The sequence below is a fragment of the Entamoeba invadens genome (assembly GCF_000330505.1).
Source record: "Entamoeba invadens IP1 unplaced genomic scaffold scaff_1105074725111, whole genome shotgun sequence".
NCBI lineage: Eukaryota > Evosea > Mastigamoebida > Endamoebidae > Entamoeba > Entamoeba invadens.
Genome location: NW_004443550.1, coordinates 173,093 through 194,860, shown reverse-complemented (window position 1 = coordinate 194,860; position 21,768 = coordinate 173,093). Strand labels below are relative to the sequence as shown.

The 21,768-nt window shown below is 25.7% G+C and overlaps 4 protein-coding genes across 4 annotated transcripts; 2 read left to right on the top strand and 2 right to left on the bottom strand.

Moving 5' to 3' along the window:
• Positions 1-2,209: 2,209 nt before the first annotated feature.
• On the bottom strand, positions 2,210-2,812 carry EIN_292310 (hypothetical protein; the record flags this gene model as incomplete). The annotated part of the gene is made up of 1 exon (XM_004258775.1): positions 2,210-2,812. One exon carries the CDS (start codon positions 2,810-2,812, stop codon positions 2,210-2,212), a length of 603 nt encoding a protein of 200 aa, XP_004258823.1.
• Positions 2,813-4,812: 2,000 nt separating this feature from the next.
• Positions 4,813-5,817, top strand: EIN_292300 (glyceraldehyde-3-phosphate dehydrogenase, putative; the record flags this gene model as incomplete). Its single annotated transcript, XM_004258774.1, has 1 exon — positions 4,813-5,817. The coding sequence occupies one exon, from the start codon at positions 4,813-4,815 to the stop codon at positions 5,815-5,817; it is 1,005 nt and encodes a 334-aa protein (XP_004258822.1).
• Positions 5,818-6,472: 655 nt separating this feature from the next.
• EIN_292290 (hypothetical protein) lies at positions 6,473-8,914 on the bottom strand (the record flags this gene model as incomplete). Its single annotated transcript, XM_004258773.1, is given in 3 exon segments — positions 6,473-6,962; positions 6,974-7,794; positions 7,832-8,914. The coding sequence occupies 3 exon segments, from the start codon at positions 8,912-8,914 to the stop codon at positions 6,473-6,475; spliced, it is 2,394 nt and encodes a 797-aa protein (XP_004258821.1).
• Positions 8,915-16,392: 7,478 nt separating this feature from the next.
• On the top strand, positions 16,393-17,585 carry EIN_292280 (hypothetical protein; the record flags this gene model as incomplete). Its single annotated transcript, XM_004258772.1, has 2 exons — positions 16,393-17,271; positions 17,472-17,585. The coding sequence occupies 2 exons, from the start codon at positions 16,393-16,395 to the stop codon at positions 17,583-17,585; spliced, it is 993 nt and encodes a 330-aa protein (XP_004258820.1).
• Positions 17,586-21,768: the final 4,183 nt, after the last annotated feature.

Genomic DNA, 21,768 nt, shown 5'->3' with positions numbered 1-21,768 from the left:
AAAGCGCCACGTCATTGTTGTTTCTAGCACACCAAAAAAACGCGGTGATGTGGCATCTGGGATTCCCGGTTAATGGTATAATAATAATAAGGGCTGGTAAACATCCACAATAACGATTGCTCTATAAAAGGGAAGACAGCAACTTTCAAATCACTTGTTTAAAACACATGCCAAAGAAGGGAGGGAAAAAGGGAGCTGCTGCTGCACAAAAGGAAGCCGCACCAAAGGCTGCTGCCACTGAAAAGAAGGAGGAGAAGAAATAAATCTACGCTGTGAATTAATTCAGTTTTTGTGACTCATCATTTGACACTTTTTATTTTTTTACACTTTGAATTATATAACAATTTTAATAAATAAATATTAACAATTGGTTGTAAAATTGAAAATGTAAGCATTTACATCAATGACAAAACATAATTGTCACAAATATAATGAGCCGAGTGTTTAAATAATACACCAAACTCTGTTTCAATTTGTTAAATATAATATTAACAACTCAATATAAAGTTACAAATAAAAAAGTTTCCTGTAATGTTATATAAAAATAAGTAAACTTTTTATTTAAATTAAATATAGTTTGGACAACAATTACAATTTATTATAATATATCAAAACAATAAAAAACATAATGATAAATTATTGTAATGAAAAAGTGATGATCTGTACTTTTAAAAGTAAACGAAATTATTTTAAATGACAAAAAAAGTTTACATCAAAACTTCATATTCATTTTTTTGATCATAATTGGAATAATAAATTAAATTAAAAGGCAATATATAGCCATTGATAAACATATATAAAATACAGAGACTATATATTACTTATAACAATTAAAAAAGATAAAATTTGATAGATGCACACCCACAAATGTCATGACAATAGCTAAATAAGCTGAATCAATTAGATATCTTTAATGTAACTATAAAAATGTCAAAAGAACAAGAAAGTAAATAAAAAAAATGTACATTTTAATTCAAATTGTTAGTATTCCAACGTAAAAGTGAATATAACAATGCAAAAATAAACACAATGCTTAAAATAGTTGTGATTTGTAAAAAAGTTCAAATAAAATTGTAATTTATTATTTATGTTCCATTGAAATTGTATCATCGAATTATTTAATGATTTGACTCACTTTTAAAAATTGAAATTAAATTTTGTATTGCAGTTGGACGACCAATAACATGAAAATTATATATAGAAGCGTATATTATGTTGTTTGTTCGTAAATTAAATTATAAAGAACGCGTCTCAGTTATATATAAAAAATTGTTAATAACAGTAACTACCCATTATTACAAAGTCTCAAAGTGTTAAAAATATTAATATGTTTGGTTATAAAGGTAAATTGGGGTGAAGTGAATTTTTGACATGTTGCTTTTGTACTTTTTATATATTTTAATAAGATTTTGTCTTTTATTGAACGAAAGTTTCTTGAAAACATCATTATGTAAAAATCATTAATTCGACACGTTGATTTTATTTTTGGATTAATTTTCTTGGTTTAAACAATTGGATTTTTAAAAAGAGTATCTATAATTAAACTCAAACGTGTTTGCATGTTATGTGTTATTGATTTATTAATTGTTTTTTGTATTCGGTTTTCTTTTTATTTTATCTTGTTTTAATAATTAATTTTTTAATTGAAATCATGTGTTTCAAAGTATACCTTTTTGATTTTAGGCACAAAATTCTAAATTAAAAAAATGTGTAAAATATTTGCAATTTTCAAAAAATAACAACATTTAAATAAACATTACAATAACATAATAAAAGTTTTTATGTTTAAAACATATAATTTTTAAAATTTTGATGTAATTTTGATAGAGTTAAAATAAGTAGTATACTTTAAATCAATATACAAAAAGTATTAATAACAAATAAAATGTGTTTATACTTATCAATTTAAATATGTGTACTGTGATTTGTATTATAATATTAAAATTGGTATTTTATATCAAAATAATAAATACAATTATAACTTTACAGTAATTATTTAAAAATGTTCATTTTTGAATGAAATTTATTAATATAGGAATTTTTTGCCAAATTGTTTTGTCCATTTAATTATATAAATCTTTTAGTAATAATAATATTGACAAATATTGAAAAAATTATATAAAGTTTAAAAACAAATTAAAATCCAAACCACTGATAAAATAAAAGGTATACAAATAAACAATTTATAAATTGATATATACATTAATATCTAAAAATGTAAACAACATAAGAAATGACTCATTTTTATATAAATTAATAGAGCCAATATCAATGCAACCAACATTGAAAATGTTGCTGCAGAGTCTCTGATTGTGTAATACAATCCTTCTTTATCTGTAAAGCATATTCCCAGTCCCTTGGTCACAACATTTGTTGGAGTTCCAGCACATGTGGTTGATGTATTATACGTGTATTTATGGAACCACCCATCTACAAATTCTGATTTCGATGAGGTTGTAAATGATGTTTTGACACATCCGGTTTTGATTAACATTTCTAATGGATATGGTCCACTTCCTTTGATGGTGCAGTGTTCCGCATCAATGTTTGAATAAGCAACTGCTGAGTATTCTGGAAGGTTATTCGAAAACAATTGATTGTTTTCAAGCTCAAAAGAGCCTTCATCAACCCAATTATCACATGTATTTGATGTGAAAATTCTTGCCTTCTTGCCATCTTTAACGTATTTTGTATACTTGTTGCTTCCAGTGTAATAACATTTATCGAGTTGATAGACATTCACATATTCATCGTAGGTGGTCATGAGATATTCGGCTTGAGCAACTAACACAACAAGAAAGATGGGAATCATTTGATGCTTAATGTTTTATTATTCGAGTTTAAATAGTAAATGAACGTTTTCATAAAGTTTATATATCGGATTAATAAAAGGTATTTTTGATTTGCCATAAACTTAATTTGTGTTGTTTGATATGATAATTTGTGCTTTGAAAAGTTAATTTTTCAAAAAGAAACACAATAATGATATAAAAACGGTGTTTTTAAGGTCATATCATTTATATTCTTCATTGTTGTTATAAATACACCTTTTGTAAATACAACGTTCAAAGTAATTGGTTATTTTGTCGAAAGTAATAATTTTCTTTATGATAAATTACTCTAATATTCACAAATTCGGATATATCATTATAACAATTAATAATAGAATATTTTAAAAAGTATTTCAAAAAAGGCTAAATAATTACCTTGTAAGATAAATTTATTTTAATTTAATTTTTTTAATTTTAAACAATAAATTAAATAATTATTTAATGACAAGAAATCACTTTTTATTTGTATTTAGCTTTTTCCCAAAGATGAACAAATTTTAATGATTAATTTTTGTAGATTTATGTCGATGATGATATAATTATTATATAATGATATCTCGAATAAAAATTCGTATTTTAATGAGTATTTGGCATTCAATTGTATTTTCTAAAAATGTAAAAATAATAAATTATTTTTATCAAATCCTATTTCTTTAATAAGCTCAAGGTTTTAACGATGTGTTTTATATAGAATTGGTCATCAACGCAAAAAAATGCAATCAAATTAATCGCAGTGTCAATAAGTGACAATGGTGATAAAAATTATTATTTGTAAAATGTTCCATATAGTTTATGTTAAATGCGATGGGTTTTATATGCTTTTACAAAAGTATTGTATTTATTATTTTATCTGTGTTGTTCGTGTCATATTTTTGCTATTGGTGCATTTAAAAACAGTTTATATATGGCTTGAATGGTCGTACTAATAACAATACAGTTCAAATATATTAATTGATAAACACCGTTTTTTTAAAAAAAACTATGTGATAAAAGTTTTTGAAGATGTAAAACGTTTTTTTGTAAGTAACTTATTACCGAACAATCACTTTAAAAAATCGGCACATTTAAAGATTTGTTGTGTTTAAAGCGAAAATATTATATCCATAATCGTCTTCTGTTCAGTTATAAACAATTATTTAACATAATTGAATTAATTCATCATGTTAACATATAATAACTTTGGTTGACAACAAATAAAATTTCTGTTATGTTTAATAATTATTTTTTTGTTTTTTTAGAAACATTATTTCAATTCATTATCATATATATTATAATAAACTAGATCAACTCAATTTTTATCTTCAAATACTCAAATTAATTTAATATGATTAAATATTAACTATAAATTTAATTTGTTGTATAGAAAAGATGATTTAATTCATTCAAAGTTGATTGATTAATCAACTTTTTCGTTTCATTTTATTTTACAACGAAAAATATAATTATTCAAAAGTGTTATATCTAATAATTTGTGAAGATGACATCAAGTTAATTATTTAGTTTGTTAAATTTAAAATCTTTTGTGATATTTTTTATTGTGTAGTTTATTTTTAAAACGTTTTTGAAAATGTTTTATTACATATATAAATAATATATTACATATTTAAATAATATAATAAGCAATATTGAATTAAAATAATAAATTGATAGTTTGTACACAAATTTTTTATACTTATTACAACTCTTTATAATAAATTACACAATTTACTTTGATTGAAGTTCTATTTTTTTAAACAAAAATTATTCCAAAAAACGATTATTCATAAAATATTAGTATTCGAATAAAAATTTTAATTCTTAATAAACAATAACTTTAAGATTTATCACGATGTGTTTGCCGTTTTGTGTTTTTTTTTCAATAAATTTGTGTGTTAAATTAAATATTATTATAAACACTAAAAATAAGTTACACAATATATACTTATTACCACGTGTGTAATCAATTTAAATGCTGTGATATATCTTTTTAAACATCAGTTAAATGGCAATTAAAGTAGGAATCAATGGTTTTGGAAGAATTGGAAGGTTGGTTGCAAGAGTGATTCTTACCCGCCCCGAGTTCGACTTGGTTGCTTTGAACGACCCATTCATGGACCCAAAGTACATGGAATACATGCTCAAGTATGATACTGTCCATGGAAAGTTCCCAGGCACCATCGCTGTTGAAGGAGGCAACTTATCCATTAATGGGCACAAAATTATCGTTGTAGCTGAAAAAGACCCGGCTCAAATTGGATGGGGAAAACTCGGTGTAGACTATGTTGTTGAATCCACTGGTGTGTTCACCACAATCCCAAAATGCGAAGCTCACCTTAAGGGAGGTGCCAAGAAGGTCATCATCTCCGCACCATCCGCTGATGCCCCAATGTTTGTTGTTGGTGTCAACACTGAAGCCTACAAACCAGAGATGAACGTTTTGTCCAATGCCTCGTGCACTACCAACTGCCTTGCTCCACTTGCCAAGATCATCAACAACGAGTTTGGTATCATTGAAGCACTGATGACCACCATTCACTCCACTACTGCCACTCAAAAGACAGTCGATGGTCCATCCGGAAAGGACTGGAGAGCTGGCAGATGCGCGGCTTGTAACATCATTCCAGCTACTACTGGTGCTGCCAAGGCTGTCGGAAAAGTCATCCCATCATTAAACGGAAAGCTCACTGGTATGTCATTCAGAGTTGGAACTCCAGACGTCTCATGTGTCGATTTGACTGTCAGAACTGAGAAGGAGGTTACAATCGAAAATATCAACGCTGCTATCACCAAATACGCTGAAGGTGAACTTAAGGGAATTATGGGTATTACACACGACTTGGTCGTCTCATCAGACATTATTCATGACGACAGAAGCTCTATCTTTGATGCTGCTGCTACCATTATCTTGAACCCACACTTCTGCAAACTCATTGCATGGTACGATAATGAATGGGGATATTCCACAAGACTCGTTGATCTCATCCAGATCATCAGCAAAGTTCATTAAGTAATTCAGCACTACTTAGTTTTATGTTTTAAATAATTTATTTGTTGATGGATAAGAAATTTGCATTAACTATTACAACATTTTTGAAAACAAAGTATTAGCTGATTTTGTTTTTTAAGAAATGGTCCACCTTTCATCTATTGTTTGTGCATTAATAAAGAAAAGTCATTCACTTTTTGTTGGTGTTTGGTAGAATTAAAGACCGTTTCTACGCTTGTTAAGGGTCAAAATATGAGTTAAAGAAATTATGAAAATTGGCTTGAATATATACACAAATGAGCCATACAAATGCATATTTTTGACTGCTCTTTTTAATGCTCCTTATTACATTTAATTTCCACTGATTTAAATGATTGTTCGGAATTCTTATGATCATGGATCAAATTCAATATTTTCCATTTTTAATTTTTTAATTATTTTATATATTTCAAAAACTATTTGTAAAAAAAGTCTGTTTAAATAGCTGATGATGGTCAATGTTAATTTTATCGCCTTTTTATTATGATAACAAAATAATGGCAAAAATATATTAAGATTTTTAATTATTAAAACATTTTTAGTTTTAAAAACAACTAATTTTTATTATATTTAAAAATAATTATTGTTTATTTTTTAAATTGGATATTTTTACAAATATTCATAATTATCAACTTTTTTAACTGTTTTCAGAGTATATGATTTTTTCTAAATTATCACATCCCACGAAAACATTCTGTTCGTCAACAAACTTTAAAGTCTTTGGTAATGTGATTTCTTTTAACGCTTTGCAATTTCTGAAACACCATTTATTCAAGACTTTAACATTGATTTTAAATTCTACCTTTTCAAGATTAGTGCATCCATCAAAACATCTAAACGGAACATCGATGTTATCAATAACAACCTCTTTCAAACTAATACAACCACCAAACATGAGATTCCCCATTGAATACAATTCTTTATTAAACACAACCCTTTCGAGTTTTTCACATTTTTGGAAACACTTTTTTCCAACAAATTTTAGATGTAGAGGAAAAACCAATTCTTTCAAACTTTTGCAGTTAGTAAACGCCGAATCTTTTATGTCGTTCAAATTATCTGGAAGGACAACAATTTCAAGCTTTTCACAATTCTCAAAAACGCGTTGTTTGAGTGTATCAACTTCGCTTGGTATAACTATTTTCGAGAGATTAATACATCCACAAAAACAGCCTTTTCAATAGTTTTTAGGTCGTCTGGAAGTACAATTTCCTTAAGACTAACACCCCCCGCAAAATCCTCGACATTCAATTTTTTTAGGTTTTTAGAAATAACAACTTTTGTTAATTTAGTGCAGTTTTTAAAACAATTTTCTCCAAGGTAATTAATTGTGTCTGGCATTATAACTTCTTCTAATTTATTATTGTCTTCAAATGCACTGTTTTCAATTGCTCTAAATCCAAATGGAATGTCGGCAACAGTCCCAATAATTAGATTTTCTTTTTTAACAACTTTTTCGGTTGTCAGTTTTAAACATTCAGAAAACACGTTTCGATCATAAATTAATTTCTCGTTTTTAATAACACTTTTCAAGTTCTTACAGTCATTGAAGCAATAATTTCCAAGAGTTTTGACATCGTTTGGAATTGTAATTTCTTCAAGACTTGAACATTTACTGAAACATTCATCTCCAATCGATTCAACACTGTTTGGTATTTCAACAATTTTAAGATTTGGGCATTCATTAAAACAACCATTTGGTAGTGTTTTTACCCCTTCTGAAAAAACTACTTTTGTTAGTTTGGAGTTGCCAGAAAAAGCATGGTCATATATTTCTATATTTGGAAAAACAAATTGTTTAATGCCGCAACTAGAAAAAACTTGAGAACCAATTTTCTTTAATGTATTTGGAATTCCATGTGCAAAGAGACTACTTGTTCTATTGAAACCTTTTTGCTCGACTTCTGTGATATTTTCAATATTTCTGATTTTACTTAATTTGGCACAATAAGAACATTCCTTGTTTGATTTTAGTTGTTCCAATTAAAAGCGTGACATTTTTTAAATGCTCACAATTCTTACAAACATAATTTCCAAATTTAACAACCGAATTCGGAAACTCAAGTCTTATAAGCGATTTACAATTATAAAATGCACATTGTCCAATTGCAGTGACTGTACTTGATATAACTATTTTGGTGATATTTACACAGCCTTTTACAAAACTGTCTGGAATTTGTCTAAAATTCTCATCCCAAACAAGTTCACTAATTTTTTTGTTATTAGAAAAGACTCCAAACCCAAATTCTTTTAAATTTTTCATAAAAAAGACTTGATCAAACCCACAATTTTCAAATGAGTAGTCCCCAAATTTTGTCACCGTTTCGGGAAGAGTAATTTTAGAAAGAGATAAACAGTTTGTAAATGTATTATCTGAAATTTCTTTGATCTTTCCTTCAATAACAACTTCTTTAAATTTGCAATTATTAAAAGCGTTTTTATCAATTATTTCAATGTTTTTGTGTAATATAAACACTTTGTTTTTATCAAGAGGACAATTTTCAAAACATCTCTGTCCAATTTTAGTAACACAATTTGGAATATCAACACATTGTAAACTTTGGTCGTCAATGAACGTGCAATCGGGAAGCTCTGTTAATTTACTTGACAATTTGATGTGAATTAGTTTGTCTAATAAACTAAAAGCATTTGGCCCAATTCGGGTAACGTTATCAGACATTTCAATTGATGTTAATCCGTTAATGTTTAGATTTTGTGATCCAATAATAATATCTCGAGAAAGAAAGTTATTTGAGTAAAATACATTTGTCCCAAGACTCAGAATGGTATCAGGAATAGTAAAAGAAACCAATTGGTTTCCACAAAATACTCCATTAGATAACGAAGTTAAATTTTTTGAAAGAACAATGGAAGTGAGTGGACACCCATCAAATGCATTTTTTCCAATCGAAGTCACAGAGTCTGGAATAACAACACTTTTTAAGTTCGTACAATCATTAAAAGCATATTCTTCAATTGACTGAATATGATTTGGGATTATTAATGACTCAAATGTGTAATTTCTAAAAGCCCATTTGTCAATCGTTTTTGCTTCTGGTGGAATCAAAACAGTTGTCATATCGACAGAAACTTCATTATCATTTAATGGTTGTTCTTGTTCTTCATAACTATTAATGGAATTGTTGTGTGAACCAAAAATATAATCTTCAACATCTTCTTTTTTAATTATAATTTCTGAAATTTGTTGCATTTCCCAATCTTCTTCACTATCTTTTGAACTTCCATGCTCGTTATTTTCTGAAGTGTTGTCAGTTTATTCATTAGATGAACTTCTTTCATACTCTTTTTCCATTTAAATATTATTTTAAAGTTGATAACTTCTTTTATATACATCAAACAAACTACTAGATTATTGTTATATTCATAATAAAAAAACTACACTTTTTGATCAATTTAATTTATTAACATAATTTCAAATTAATATTTATAAATTAATTTTTGATACAATATATCATATTTTACACAACTCACTGTGTAATGAATAAAATGTTATTATTGTTGTATAAAATTATTTTTAAATTATTATAATGTTCATATTATAATGAATGTAAAGTGGGTAATTATTTATTCTTATAAAAGTCTTTTTTCTATTAACAGTTGGGGGAGTTATATGCTTGACTTATTGTTTTATAATATTTTTTTGTAATTAAGTTTATTATTTTTATAATTATTATTTTATTACATTTACAATAAAGAAAATGGACCCAGTACCTTAGAAATGAATCCAAACCTTTAGTAAAAAATCCTAATGATTAGGGCTTCTTACCGTTGTAATAAATGTGCACAAATTAAACACGACCATTTATTTTAACCCTCCAAAAACCGAAACTTTACAAAATTGTCTAATCAATTGAAACCAATGTTATTTTTATTTTTTTTAAGACAGTTTTGTTTTTTCTCCAAAATTTTATTGCCCCAAAACACCGTTAAATTGCGGGAAATAAAAATATGTTCAATTATAAAATGTCGAACATTTTCTATTTAAATTGGTGTTAAAAACTTTGTTTATAGAAAATGTTTATTCATGTGGGTATAATCTTTTCATATTTATAATTAACAAGTAAAAAAAATTATAAATTTGTTTTCAAAAGTCTCTAATGGAATTTCCAAATATTTTTTTTCATTTTTATTTTTAAGAAGTTGAAAATTAAAAAAAAATTAAGAGTTTTTTCAAGTAAAAAAAGAAGAACGGGTTTTAAATTTATTTTTTAACTTGGCGATTTCTGTTTAAATTTTAAAAATTTCTTTTTTTAAAAATAGAGGGATTTTTTGATTCCCAAGAATAAGACTTTTTTCCTAGAAGTGCATTAAAAAACAAAATAATAAAAATTATTCAAATTAAAGATGCCAAATGCCACAGAGGGATCACTTTACAATGCTAAAAAGGAAAAGAAGATGCTTAGAGCCAAGGAACTTCTTGATGAAAAATATTATTATACTAAAGTATGTAAGTTTGCTGGAGTGTCTCGAAGTACCGTTACGTAGTTGAAAAGAAGGAGCAAAAACCAAAGAAGATTGGTCAACCACTCAAGGTGTCGCCAGATAAAGTAAAATCTTGGTCTTAAAAATAACATTATCTGATCCGCGTTCTTCTTCATTATACATTTCCCAAGATATGCCTCTTTCTTCTTTTTGGAAAATCAGGAAAAAACTTTTTGTTTTTTCCTGATAAAATTGATAAAGAGACTAAACATGACTACAAAACACATTTAAGATAGACTTCAATTTTGTTCTCGATATTTTAACAATAAAAGGTTATTGGCACGCTGGATTAACAACACTATTATCTCTGACGAGAGCCAGTTTTACATTTATTCCTATGGGCACTACATTTGGAGACGAACGGGGGGATTCACTGATAAGGACTCAGTTCCTATACCAAAGTTTAATTCAGGTGTCATGGTATGGATTTTTATTGGGCATAAAAATGTGATACCATGATGTGGTATATGTGATCTTTAATTTTAAAGAATCAAGCTTATCAACACCATTTTATTATTGTCATTATTCTTTTTTGTATTATATTTTTAATTATTATAATTAAATATTTATAATACATTTTTTATTATTTTTCTAAATAAAATTGAAAAAGAGTGATAGACCAATATAAGTTGTTGTTTCTCGACACAATCATTTTAAGGAATCAAACTTTGAATAAGAGAACGTTTTCATTCTTATTTTGGTACACATGTGGGTTGAATTTTAAAACGAAAAAGATGATTATTTTTCTCAACAAGAAGTCATTTTTACACCCGCACCTAACAACTTATCTTATATTAAACAGTTTCACGATAAGATAGTAATATAGATTTGTGCACGCTACAATGTTAATAAAATTATAACACACTATTTTTTTTAATTTACTGTTGTATTTCGCCATTATGATTAAACAAATTTTTATCAATAAAAAAATGTTGATCCAGTTTTATCCTTGTTGTAATAAAAAACGTCCGTTAAGAATTGTAATTGACCCGTCACACAATGACTGGTTATAAAAAGACAAAATATTTGTTGAATTTCAATTTCAAATGAAAACATTCCAAAATTGGTTAGTAATTTTTTCTTCTGTTTTATTGGTTGTTTTTTAAATCAAAGATTGTTTTGATTATTGAATTTTTATTGCTTGTCCCATTAAGTCACAAAAAATCAAAATATCAAGGGTTATCAACAAAAATAATAAAAAATAAATAAAGAAAATTATGCTATACATTTGGTTTTAAAAGAAGTTCTACCAATTTCTTTGATGGGTTTATGGATTCTGACCACTTTATGGACCCATTATACATATAGAGGAAAAACCAGGGACCAGACTAAATTAAGCCGTTTTATTTTAGTTATAAATTTTTCTTGTTATGGAAAAATCCCTAAATAATCAGGTTTTTTGGAGGATATGTTGGTTTATTTTCAAAAACCAGGGACCAAGTATTAATAGACACTCTGTTTTTTTAAATAAAATAGAAAAAACTATAAAATATGAAACTCTTAATTAATCAATTGAAGCTGCCTTTATTGTTAATTCCCAGCCGAGCCAAAGTAGTGTTTGTTTTTTATATTGATTTATCTCTTATTGTTGAATACTTTTAATAATCATCAATCATATACTGAATGTCTAAAATTCCAATAATTTATTTATTATTTTCTTTATTTTCATTTATTGCATGAGTTACTTTTAATACTGAACGAAAAGTGACTCATTAAATCAACCAAGTGAATAAAGAAGAATTCATTGTTATCTTTAAAAAATGAATGAACGATTTAATTGAATGGTTGTGTTGAAGTTAAACAAGGTTGAAAAAGAATAACATTTTATAATTAAATAATAATATATAATAATAAACTTACTATTATGACTCACACTAAGCTGTTGTTCATTCATACTTTATACAACACATTCGTTTTTTTCATCCCGAAAAATAACCGTTTTAAAGACCAAATAATTAGAAAATTACACATTCATTCAGGGTCGGCCAAGATCCAGTTTTTAAACAACTTCGTGGCAATCTCTAAAACGTGTCAGTTCATTTTAAGTTTTAGCATATTTTCAACAAATAATTCAAAAAGTTTTTTGTGTAAAAATGTTTTTAAAAATTGTTTAAACTATTTTTAACGATTTAAACAAATTTTAACTTGATTAAATTATCATTATATTGTGTAAAAATTTAGTTTTTAAGAACAATGATTGAAAAGTTTAAAACATGTGAAATATTCAGCTACAAAGTTATTTGAATTAAATAACAATATTCACCGATTATAATACTTAGAGAGACAGAAGATAATTCCAAATAACAAAAATTATTATAAATAATTTGAGTGATTTTGACATAAAATTTATTTTTTTTACAATTGATTTATAATTTTTCAAAACGTACATGAATATAAATTACTAAAAAAAATTGAATTGTTCATTTATGTCCCTTTTAAAATAAAGTGTCAATGAATCAATCAAATTGTATTATTTTGTATTTTTATTAACATTTGCAATTATACAAAACAAACAATGTATTTTTTGAATAAAATAAACCATATTACTTTGAAAAAACAGTAAAACTTATCTTTTGGTTATCTTATAAATGAAAACGATTATTCAAAATATGATAATAATCCATTAACATAATAATTACTTGTTGAATTAAAAACGAATATATATATATATATATATATATATATATATATATATATATATATTAGTGCAGTTTTATATTTGTTTCATTTACATGTAAAATATACAATTGAATAGTTTTAATGTACAATTATATTAACACAAAGATATATTAATGTTGTTGTATTTTGAAGAAAATTAAAAACAACATCTTGTTTTATATAAATTATTGTTTTATATTTTTTTTTATTTTATCATATGGTATAAATAATTGTGTTTTGTCATTTATTCTTTGTTTTTCAAAAATGATAATGTTATTTACCATTTTAATGTTTTTTAAGTTTTTTTTTCAATAACATGATCGTTTGGCCGACCCTGATTCATTTATATATTTTCCCGTTTTGTTGTATAAAATCCGCTTAATATTCAATAGCTAAAATTAGTCTGGTCCCTGGTTTTTCATCTATTTGTACTAATTTTTCAAAAATACGATTTTAAATTTAGAAATGGTTAAAAAATAATAATGAATAGTTAATATATTATTTAATACAATTCCATTTTTATCTTTCGCAATGTCATTAATTATAATAAAATCCATGTATTAACAATAGATTAAACATTTAAAAACAAAATTATTTTTCATTTGACAATATCCAAGCAAAATAATTATATCATGCGCCAACTTTACTAATAATCAAAATTTACATAGTTGGTATTGTTTTATTGCAAACATAATCTAGAAAAAAAATGTAAGTTCTTTTTTTTACCAATTATAAGGGTTTATAAGGAGATCTCCAAAAGTGACAATATCAAATTATCTCGTTCATTGCAAGGTCAAACAGTTTGTTTATTATGTTTAACATCATCAAAACCACGACAGTGACGACTTAGACTTGAACTCATGTGTTTATGAAGACAAAATAAAGCACAAAAACAACAATAACAAAAAGACTTGATTTAAATTACTCTGAAAATAAGAAAAATGATGATACATTCTGCAAAGATGATAATTTGGTTTGTTAATTCAAACGATATAAGACTTACAAACACTGCGTTTACTACACTAATATATTATAATAAAAATTAATTAAAAATTTATGTATATTTGGTTATATGTCTTGCGATTGTAAGCTGTTTCCCGTTTTCTTTCAAATAAATTCTGTAATAACTCAGCTTTTCACCGTAATATAAATAGACTTTAACAGCCTTCTTCTAAACACTTCGAAAAAATGCTTTGGCAAAATGAAAATGATGTTTTTTTCTTTTTGTTTAAATAAAAAAAATAAAATAAAATAACATTTGGAAAACATTTTACCATTATTCACCAAAAATTATCAAAAGTGGTTTTTTTCCTGAAGCGGTTTTTTCCACCCCTTTTACAAAATCAAAATAAAATTTTCATTTTGCGAATGTTTTTTTAATCTGTATTAAATAACACAAAACTGTATATGAAACAAATATATTATAACACAAAATTATAATTGAATATAAAAAAATTGGAGTAAAAATTATTTAATCTGTATTCTTGTGTGGTGCTCATTTTAGGGAAAATTAAAAAAAAAATGAAAAATTAAAAATCATATTTTAAATTTTGGAACTCTTTAATTCCGAATTTTGGGAAAAATTCAGATCTCCAAGTTGGGGCTTCACCCCTTCAGGTTTTGGAAACTCTGTCACTCGCGATTTAATTAAATTATGATAAAATATAGATAAAATGGGTGCCCCCTAATGTAACGTAATTTATATACTACTAGATATAAAATACACAAAAGATTAATGAGTTAAAAACAGAAAACTATACGAATAGTTCAACAAACTAAAAATCTGTATCTCGCTATATTTTAATTCTGAAATTATAATCTTCAATTAACAAAAAGAACAATCAGACAAAAAAACGTGCAGATAAACTCCAAAAAGTGATTGTAAATGAAATAGTATTTGGTAATATAAGGAACAAGTTGAGAAGTTTGTTAACTTGTTGACCGCTCAAAAGGTTGATTTACAGAAAAAAAACTCGGGAATAAAAGAACAATAAAACATGAGTTAAGAAAGTCAATGACTTGGAGCTAAAGTTACAGATTCAAAAGCTTAATTTATTACAACAAATTCAATTGATATTTTAAAAGAGTTATTTTCTGTGTTTTGTTGATGCGTGTCAAGTAGTTTGTGATAACCAATTTTTGATTGAAGTGGCTACATGTCAAAATATAATAAAAAGCAATAAAAAAAAGCAAAGAAGTTGTTTTTTTTTCGAGAGAAATATTTGAGAGTTATTAATATTTTCAAGTTTTTACATGTATTATTTATTTATCAATTTCAATGTAATTAATTGTCAAGTAACAAATCACAAGGGACTGACGAATTTGGTTTGTGTAACTATTATTTGATTGTTATTTAATAATTTGTTTAAAAACATTGAGGGTTTTTAGAGTATTGAAGTTTATTAATATCATCATTAAGTTATACAGTTTGAGTGTTCATCGTTTGTGTTATATGTATGAGAGTTAGTAATAACTGTTGTATTTTGTTTTAAATTTGTCTTGAAACTTCAATTTTTCTATTTTTTATTCTAAATAAAGTTAAAAATAAATAGATAAGTAAACCAGATTATATTATTTATATTGGTTCTAAATTTATGTTGAGTTCTTTTTAGTAAATAGTAATCTAATATCATATTCATACGGTTGGCATGATGGTAAAAATTTTTATTTATCATTCTTCAAACCATTGTCCGAAGAGTGATCTATGTCCTACAAGTTTACAACTCATTTCTATTAACAAAACTTTCAATCAAAAGTTTATTATTCAAATATTTTAATTATTGTGAGAAATATCAACTTTATATATTTTAGTTATTATATTACAAAACAAGTTAACACAACAGTTTTGAAAAAAGTATAAATTCATCATTTTTTTTTAATTCCAATCAACCATTTTCATGGGTAATTGATGAAATTGGTTATGGATTTTAATTGTCAAAAAGTACAATTTTTGTTTTTGTGACAAAGTTAAAATTTAACGTACAAATTGTATATTTCTTGTTATTATTTTAAAAATCTAATGTAGACTCGTGAATGTATTTCACAGGTCTTTAAAATAAAAAATATTTGGTCTGGTTTTGATTGAATTTTAATAATTTATTAATTGTCATTTTAATAATATTTTGGTTAAGAACAAAAGTTATATTGAATTGTTTTAAAACAAACACAATTAATAACATTCAGTGTGAATTGTTTTTTATATTTTCTAAACAATTTTAAATCTTTAAATAATGTATTATATAAAATTTATTAATTTTTTTTGTTTAATAATAGTATATTTTACGATATTTCCTTAATAGTTAGTTATGTTGAATGACTATAATTCAATAATTCCTTAAAAATGTTTACAAAAAGAATTTTTAAATATTGAAAGACTAAAAAACTGAGAATATCAAAATGCGTGGACTTTCTGGTTATCACATCATGATAGTCTCGAAGTACTTCGACGACTTTGGAAACTTTATTAACTTGGAGTTGGTATGCAAGAAGTTTGGTGGTAATATGGAGAAGTTCCACTTCAACCCGATTCCGTTAAATTCCAAAACACTTGGATACTTTCCAAACATCGAGACACTTCACTTGTGGAATAAAAAGGATGAGAACTTTGGCAATGAATTTATGATCAACAGAAGAGAAAATGGAGATATGGAAAATAAAAATGTTTTAAAGAATAAGTTCTATCGAATCATCGTGTGGTTCAGTGTTAACTTTGTAATTGTTGACAGAAACAAAAATCGAAACATTGAGTTTAAAAATGTCACTTACACTCAAATTGATAGAAAGAAATTTGGTAACAACATACCATCAAGTGTGACATCTATTGGTGATAAATGTTTCAGTTTTTGCGGTAGTTTGACAAGTGTTACAATACCATCGAGTGTTAGTTCAATTGGTGAAGGTTGTTTCAGTGGATGCAGTAATTTGGGTAGTGTTACAATACCATCAAGTGTCACATCAATTGGTTATTGTTGTTTCAGTGGATGCAGTAGTCTGAGGAGTATTACAATACCATCAAGTGTGAGATCAATTGGTGGTAGTTGTTTCTGTAAATGCAGTAGTTTAAGCAGTATTACAATACCATCAAGTATAAGATCAATTGGTGGTTATTGTTTTTATGAATGCAGTAGTTTGATTGTTATTACAATACCATCAAGTGTGAGATTAATTAATGATTGGTGTTTCAGTGGATGCAGTAGTTTGAGTAGTGTTACAATACCATCAAGTGTGACATCAATTGGTTATAGATGTTTTTATAGATGCAGTAGTTTAAGCAGTGTTACAATACCATCAAGTGTCAAATATATTGGTAAAGATTCTTTCCCATCAAACACATTAGTTCATCGAAGCGAATGAGATAATTTAATGATATTTCATTTTTTATATTTATTTTTATTAAAAAATTAAAAATAATTGAATAAATCAATTAAATAACTTAACGAAATTGATTTAATCAATTTCTTCAATTTATCGCAAAGTATACGTGGAGGCTCCTAAAGCCGGCCCCCCTCCCCCACCCACTTCCTGGGAACAGAGATTACCTAAATGTAAGATTGTGTAAAATGGTGAGTATATACCACGTCATCAAATAATAAAGATAATAATAAGTTAATATAATAGAATTAAGTGATATAAAGTCAAAAAATAGTAGTTTTTAATTAATAAATAAAGTAGATATATGTAATTGTGGAAATTTATTCAATTTTTTTAAGTAAGAAAAAATTAGCTTGAATTTTGTACAGCAATGACAAGGACTCCTTAATGTTCTATAAATAAAACACAAATTAATGATAGAATAATTTAAATATAATATTAAATAATTAAATAATTAATACAAAAAGATATTTATTACAATTTTTAATTAATATTTAGTCATTTATTGTTTTTATTTATTACATATACTTAATTTATAGTAATTAATAATTTGAATAACAATAAATTATACATAATAATTAAACAATTAATAATAATAATTGTATAATTTTTATATGAAAAATTATTTTGAAATAGGAGTGAAAGAAAATAAACCTTTAGTTTGTACAGCCATAACAAGTACCCCAAGTTTTCTATAAATATAATTTAATAAGATAATTTGATAAAAATGACAATTCAAGCAATCAAATATTTCCAATAAAAAGTTAGGAGTTGCTTTTTGCAAGGAAATTTTTAACCTTTTAAAAAGTTCTACAACAAAGTTAATTTGACTCTTGTTATGTTGTAAATGTTTCAAAACTTTAGATAGTTTTATATTTGATTAATGAGTGTACAAATAATATATAAAATTAAACTGAAAAATCCATTGAAGAACATAAGGTGAACTCAAAGTGTTTTTGATATGGCAGAAGTTAGTGAAAATACTCAACTTAAGCTCAAAAAACAAAAAGTTAATGTTTGATCAAGTACAATTGATTGTGTTGGATCACTACGTTGGCAACTCGATTGATAATGATGTTTCCAAAAATTGCTTTATGTATTTTCATTGATGAATCATAATGAAATCAATTTTAGTTTTAAAGTTAGTTATTTAAATTAAATTTGAAAAAAAACAAAATACCGAGACATCAGAACAATTATCCTCAACAAACTATCACTTTAAAAATTTGTATATTCAAATGAATGATTGTAAATCTTTAAATAAATCTTTCAAGGAGATATTAATAAGGAGAATAAAACTTATATTGAAAATAAAAAGTATTTTGTTTTATTACGAAACAAACAACATATCTTATATTATTATTATTAGTAGTAGTACAATACAACAAACAAAACATTTTTGTTAACAAAGTTGAGCTTATATGTTTTTTAAAGTGGTCCAATTAATATATAACAAAGTTGGCAATACAAAGTAGACTTTTGGAAAATTCCTTAACATTGTTATTTAAGTTGTTGTAAACTTGTTTATATTAACGAGATAATTACAAACCTTCCCAAACACCTTAAGATGGCTGAAGGTTTCATTTAATACATGAAGTTGTAGTAGTTTATGTATTCATTTTACTTTGTATTTTAAAAGAATATTCTATGATATCCACACACCTACAAGTGACAATCAACATGTTCTTATTTTACAAATCTTTGTGAGTATTTTGTTAAAGTCGTCTGCTTAACATGTTATAATATATAATATATATTGACTTTCATTGGCAATTAGCATCTAAGAGTATTTTTCTATATGAGTAAAATATAATTCAAGTAACATATTCAGATCCATATGAACTTCTTAAAACATCATTGTTCTTCACTGACAACATTAGAGAGGATTCTGGGCTTTTGGTTAAGCAATCACTTTTACTTGGAATTGAATTGATCCGAGTTGCCGTTTTATGGCACAAGTCTTATCATTAGAAGAGGAAACAGAGTTTTGTATTAACCACAACTTCGACGTGATGTTATTGGTATCACAACCACATTAAGAACATTTTGAAAATAGTCGAAACAGAATGATAAGTCCTTTTCAATTGTATAAAAATAATTAAAATGAATACTATTTTCTTTTTGCTTTCAAACGAAGAATGAGATGGTGATAAACAATGACACTGAGATCAAAGATGCTAAAATAATACAATTTAAAATCTACAAACAAAGTAACATAGTAATCAATTCAGTCTCCATCTTGGAGTTTCTACAAGTTTCCATTATAACAATGGAATTATGATATTCAAAAGTTGTAGTACACAAGACGTACAAAGCAGAATACATAAACAGTATTACACAATTTGAAAATTTTACATGGTCTTCAACATCATCACTTCAAATCAACGTCCACACAAGTTAACAATTGTCAGGTCAAGTAAAGTCAAGTACATATTATGTCTGAAATTGCACGATGATTTGAAACAATACAAAAAGTTGTAATTTTTTTTTTTGACTTGTTGACGTTTTGCTAGTCATCAAATTTGTGGGCACCAACACACCATTTGGATATTCCATGTTATCGAGTTATTTCATTGATATCAATGAAAATTTTGATACAATGCCATTGTCTGACACACAACATTTTTCAATTAATGAGTGCATAGAGATTTGAATAACAATGTTACCATTTAAAATGGCACTTCATTTTGATGATAGAATGGACTTACAGATAGTCAAAATATTAGAAATATTTTAAGAGTTTTTTAAAATGAATTAGGTAATCATTTTGAAGCTCGAGAATGTTTCTTCAAGTGTGCAAAAAAACTACAAACAAATTTCAGACAAAATGTTGCGCCAATGTCAATGGTTGAAAACATTTTGGAAATTAAATACTGATACTCACAAAGTCTAATGTAACAATAATTAACATGGTGTTGTTGGTATTAAATATCTCGAATATTTTGGAGTATTAGCATAACTCGTAAAGTCCACCAAGTAAACACAGTTTAGTTTGATAACGAATGTGATATATTCAATGAAATGAAAAAACATTAATAATTTAATGTAAGTGTGTTATAAAAGACTTACAAATAAACTCTACATTATACAGTGTTAACTTTGTGTATAATAAATTTTTAATTGGAATAGCTTTGATATTTTAAATTGTATTTATATTTTTTACTTAAATTGTTTTTTAGTAATTTAAATAAATTAAAAGTAATATATATAGTTTTTATTAATAATTATTCTAAATATTAATAATGTTTTTTTAACATACTAACACCCTTTTTAATCGTAGTCCTAATTTACCCATTTTTAATATTTTTATCAGTGGTTTTAAAGTTCTCATACAACACCAACACAATATTAAGAGTGTATTATTAGCGAAGAAACAAATTGATTTGAATACTGCCCAATGTAATATAGAGTTTGATAATAAATAAGAATGGGCACTTGGAAAAATATGGCAAACATGTCAAGTGGTATTTTTTGAATAAAAAAACAACACTTCAATTTCAATATATTATTTTCTGATTGATATAACATTAAAATGGTTTATTTATTATAAATTTATAATTTTTGAAACCATACCATATAATCAAATTACCAATATTTTTTAATCAAATTGATTTGTTTTATTAACTCTGCTGTGTCTTATTCATTGCCATAATTGTCTTAGCCAAAGAATATATCGACGTATTTACCGTCTTTTAGCTAGTTTAACAAAAATTACAAATTTGGTATATCACTTGTATCATTCTGTTGGTGTTCGAATGCAAGTTATTAACCTTTCTAGCAAAGGATTTAAAGAGAGCTATATCCGATTATCTAAATAAATTAATACATTTGTGTTTTATTATTATTGTTTCACAAAAACAAATATTTTATTATATATAATAATCTTTCGAACAAAAGTTTTGTTTGTTTTCTAATAATAAATCAGTCGGGTCTATATATTCGTTTTTTAAAAATATGTTTATGATTAATAAAACAATTTTGTGTTGTATGTTTGTATGTTCGTATAGAATAAACATGTGGTTGTTTTTGTCATTAAGTTTAAAATGTTTTAAACTATATTTAATTGTTTTATTATAATATAAATTCAAAGGTTTAAACTATCCGTTGTTAATATCTGATATTATAATTTTTACTAGTAAAATTTTTTTCTCATTAATTATCATTTTTGAAAAGTTTGTAGAATAGGTCAGACAATATAATTGGTAATTTTTGCCTTAATAAATTTTTTGTTTTAGTCGTGTTTCGGAAAAAAATTGCTTTTCATAAAAAACTGAAGAGGCTGTTTTTTGCGGCAAAAAATCATTTTTGGTAAAGCCATTTTTAAAAATACGCAAATAGACGGGACATTAGGTTTTATAGAATTGTGATTCCAGAAAATTCAATAATTTTTATCAAATTGTT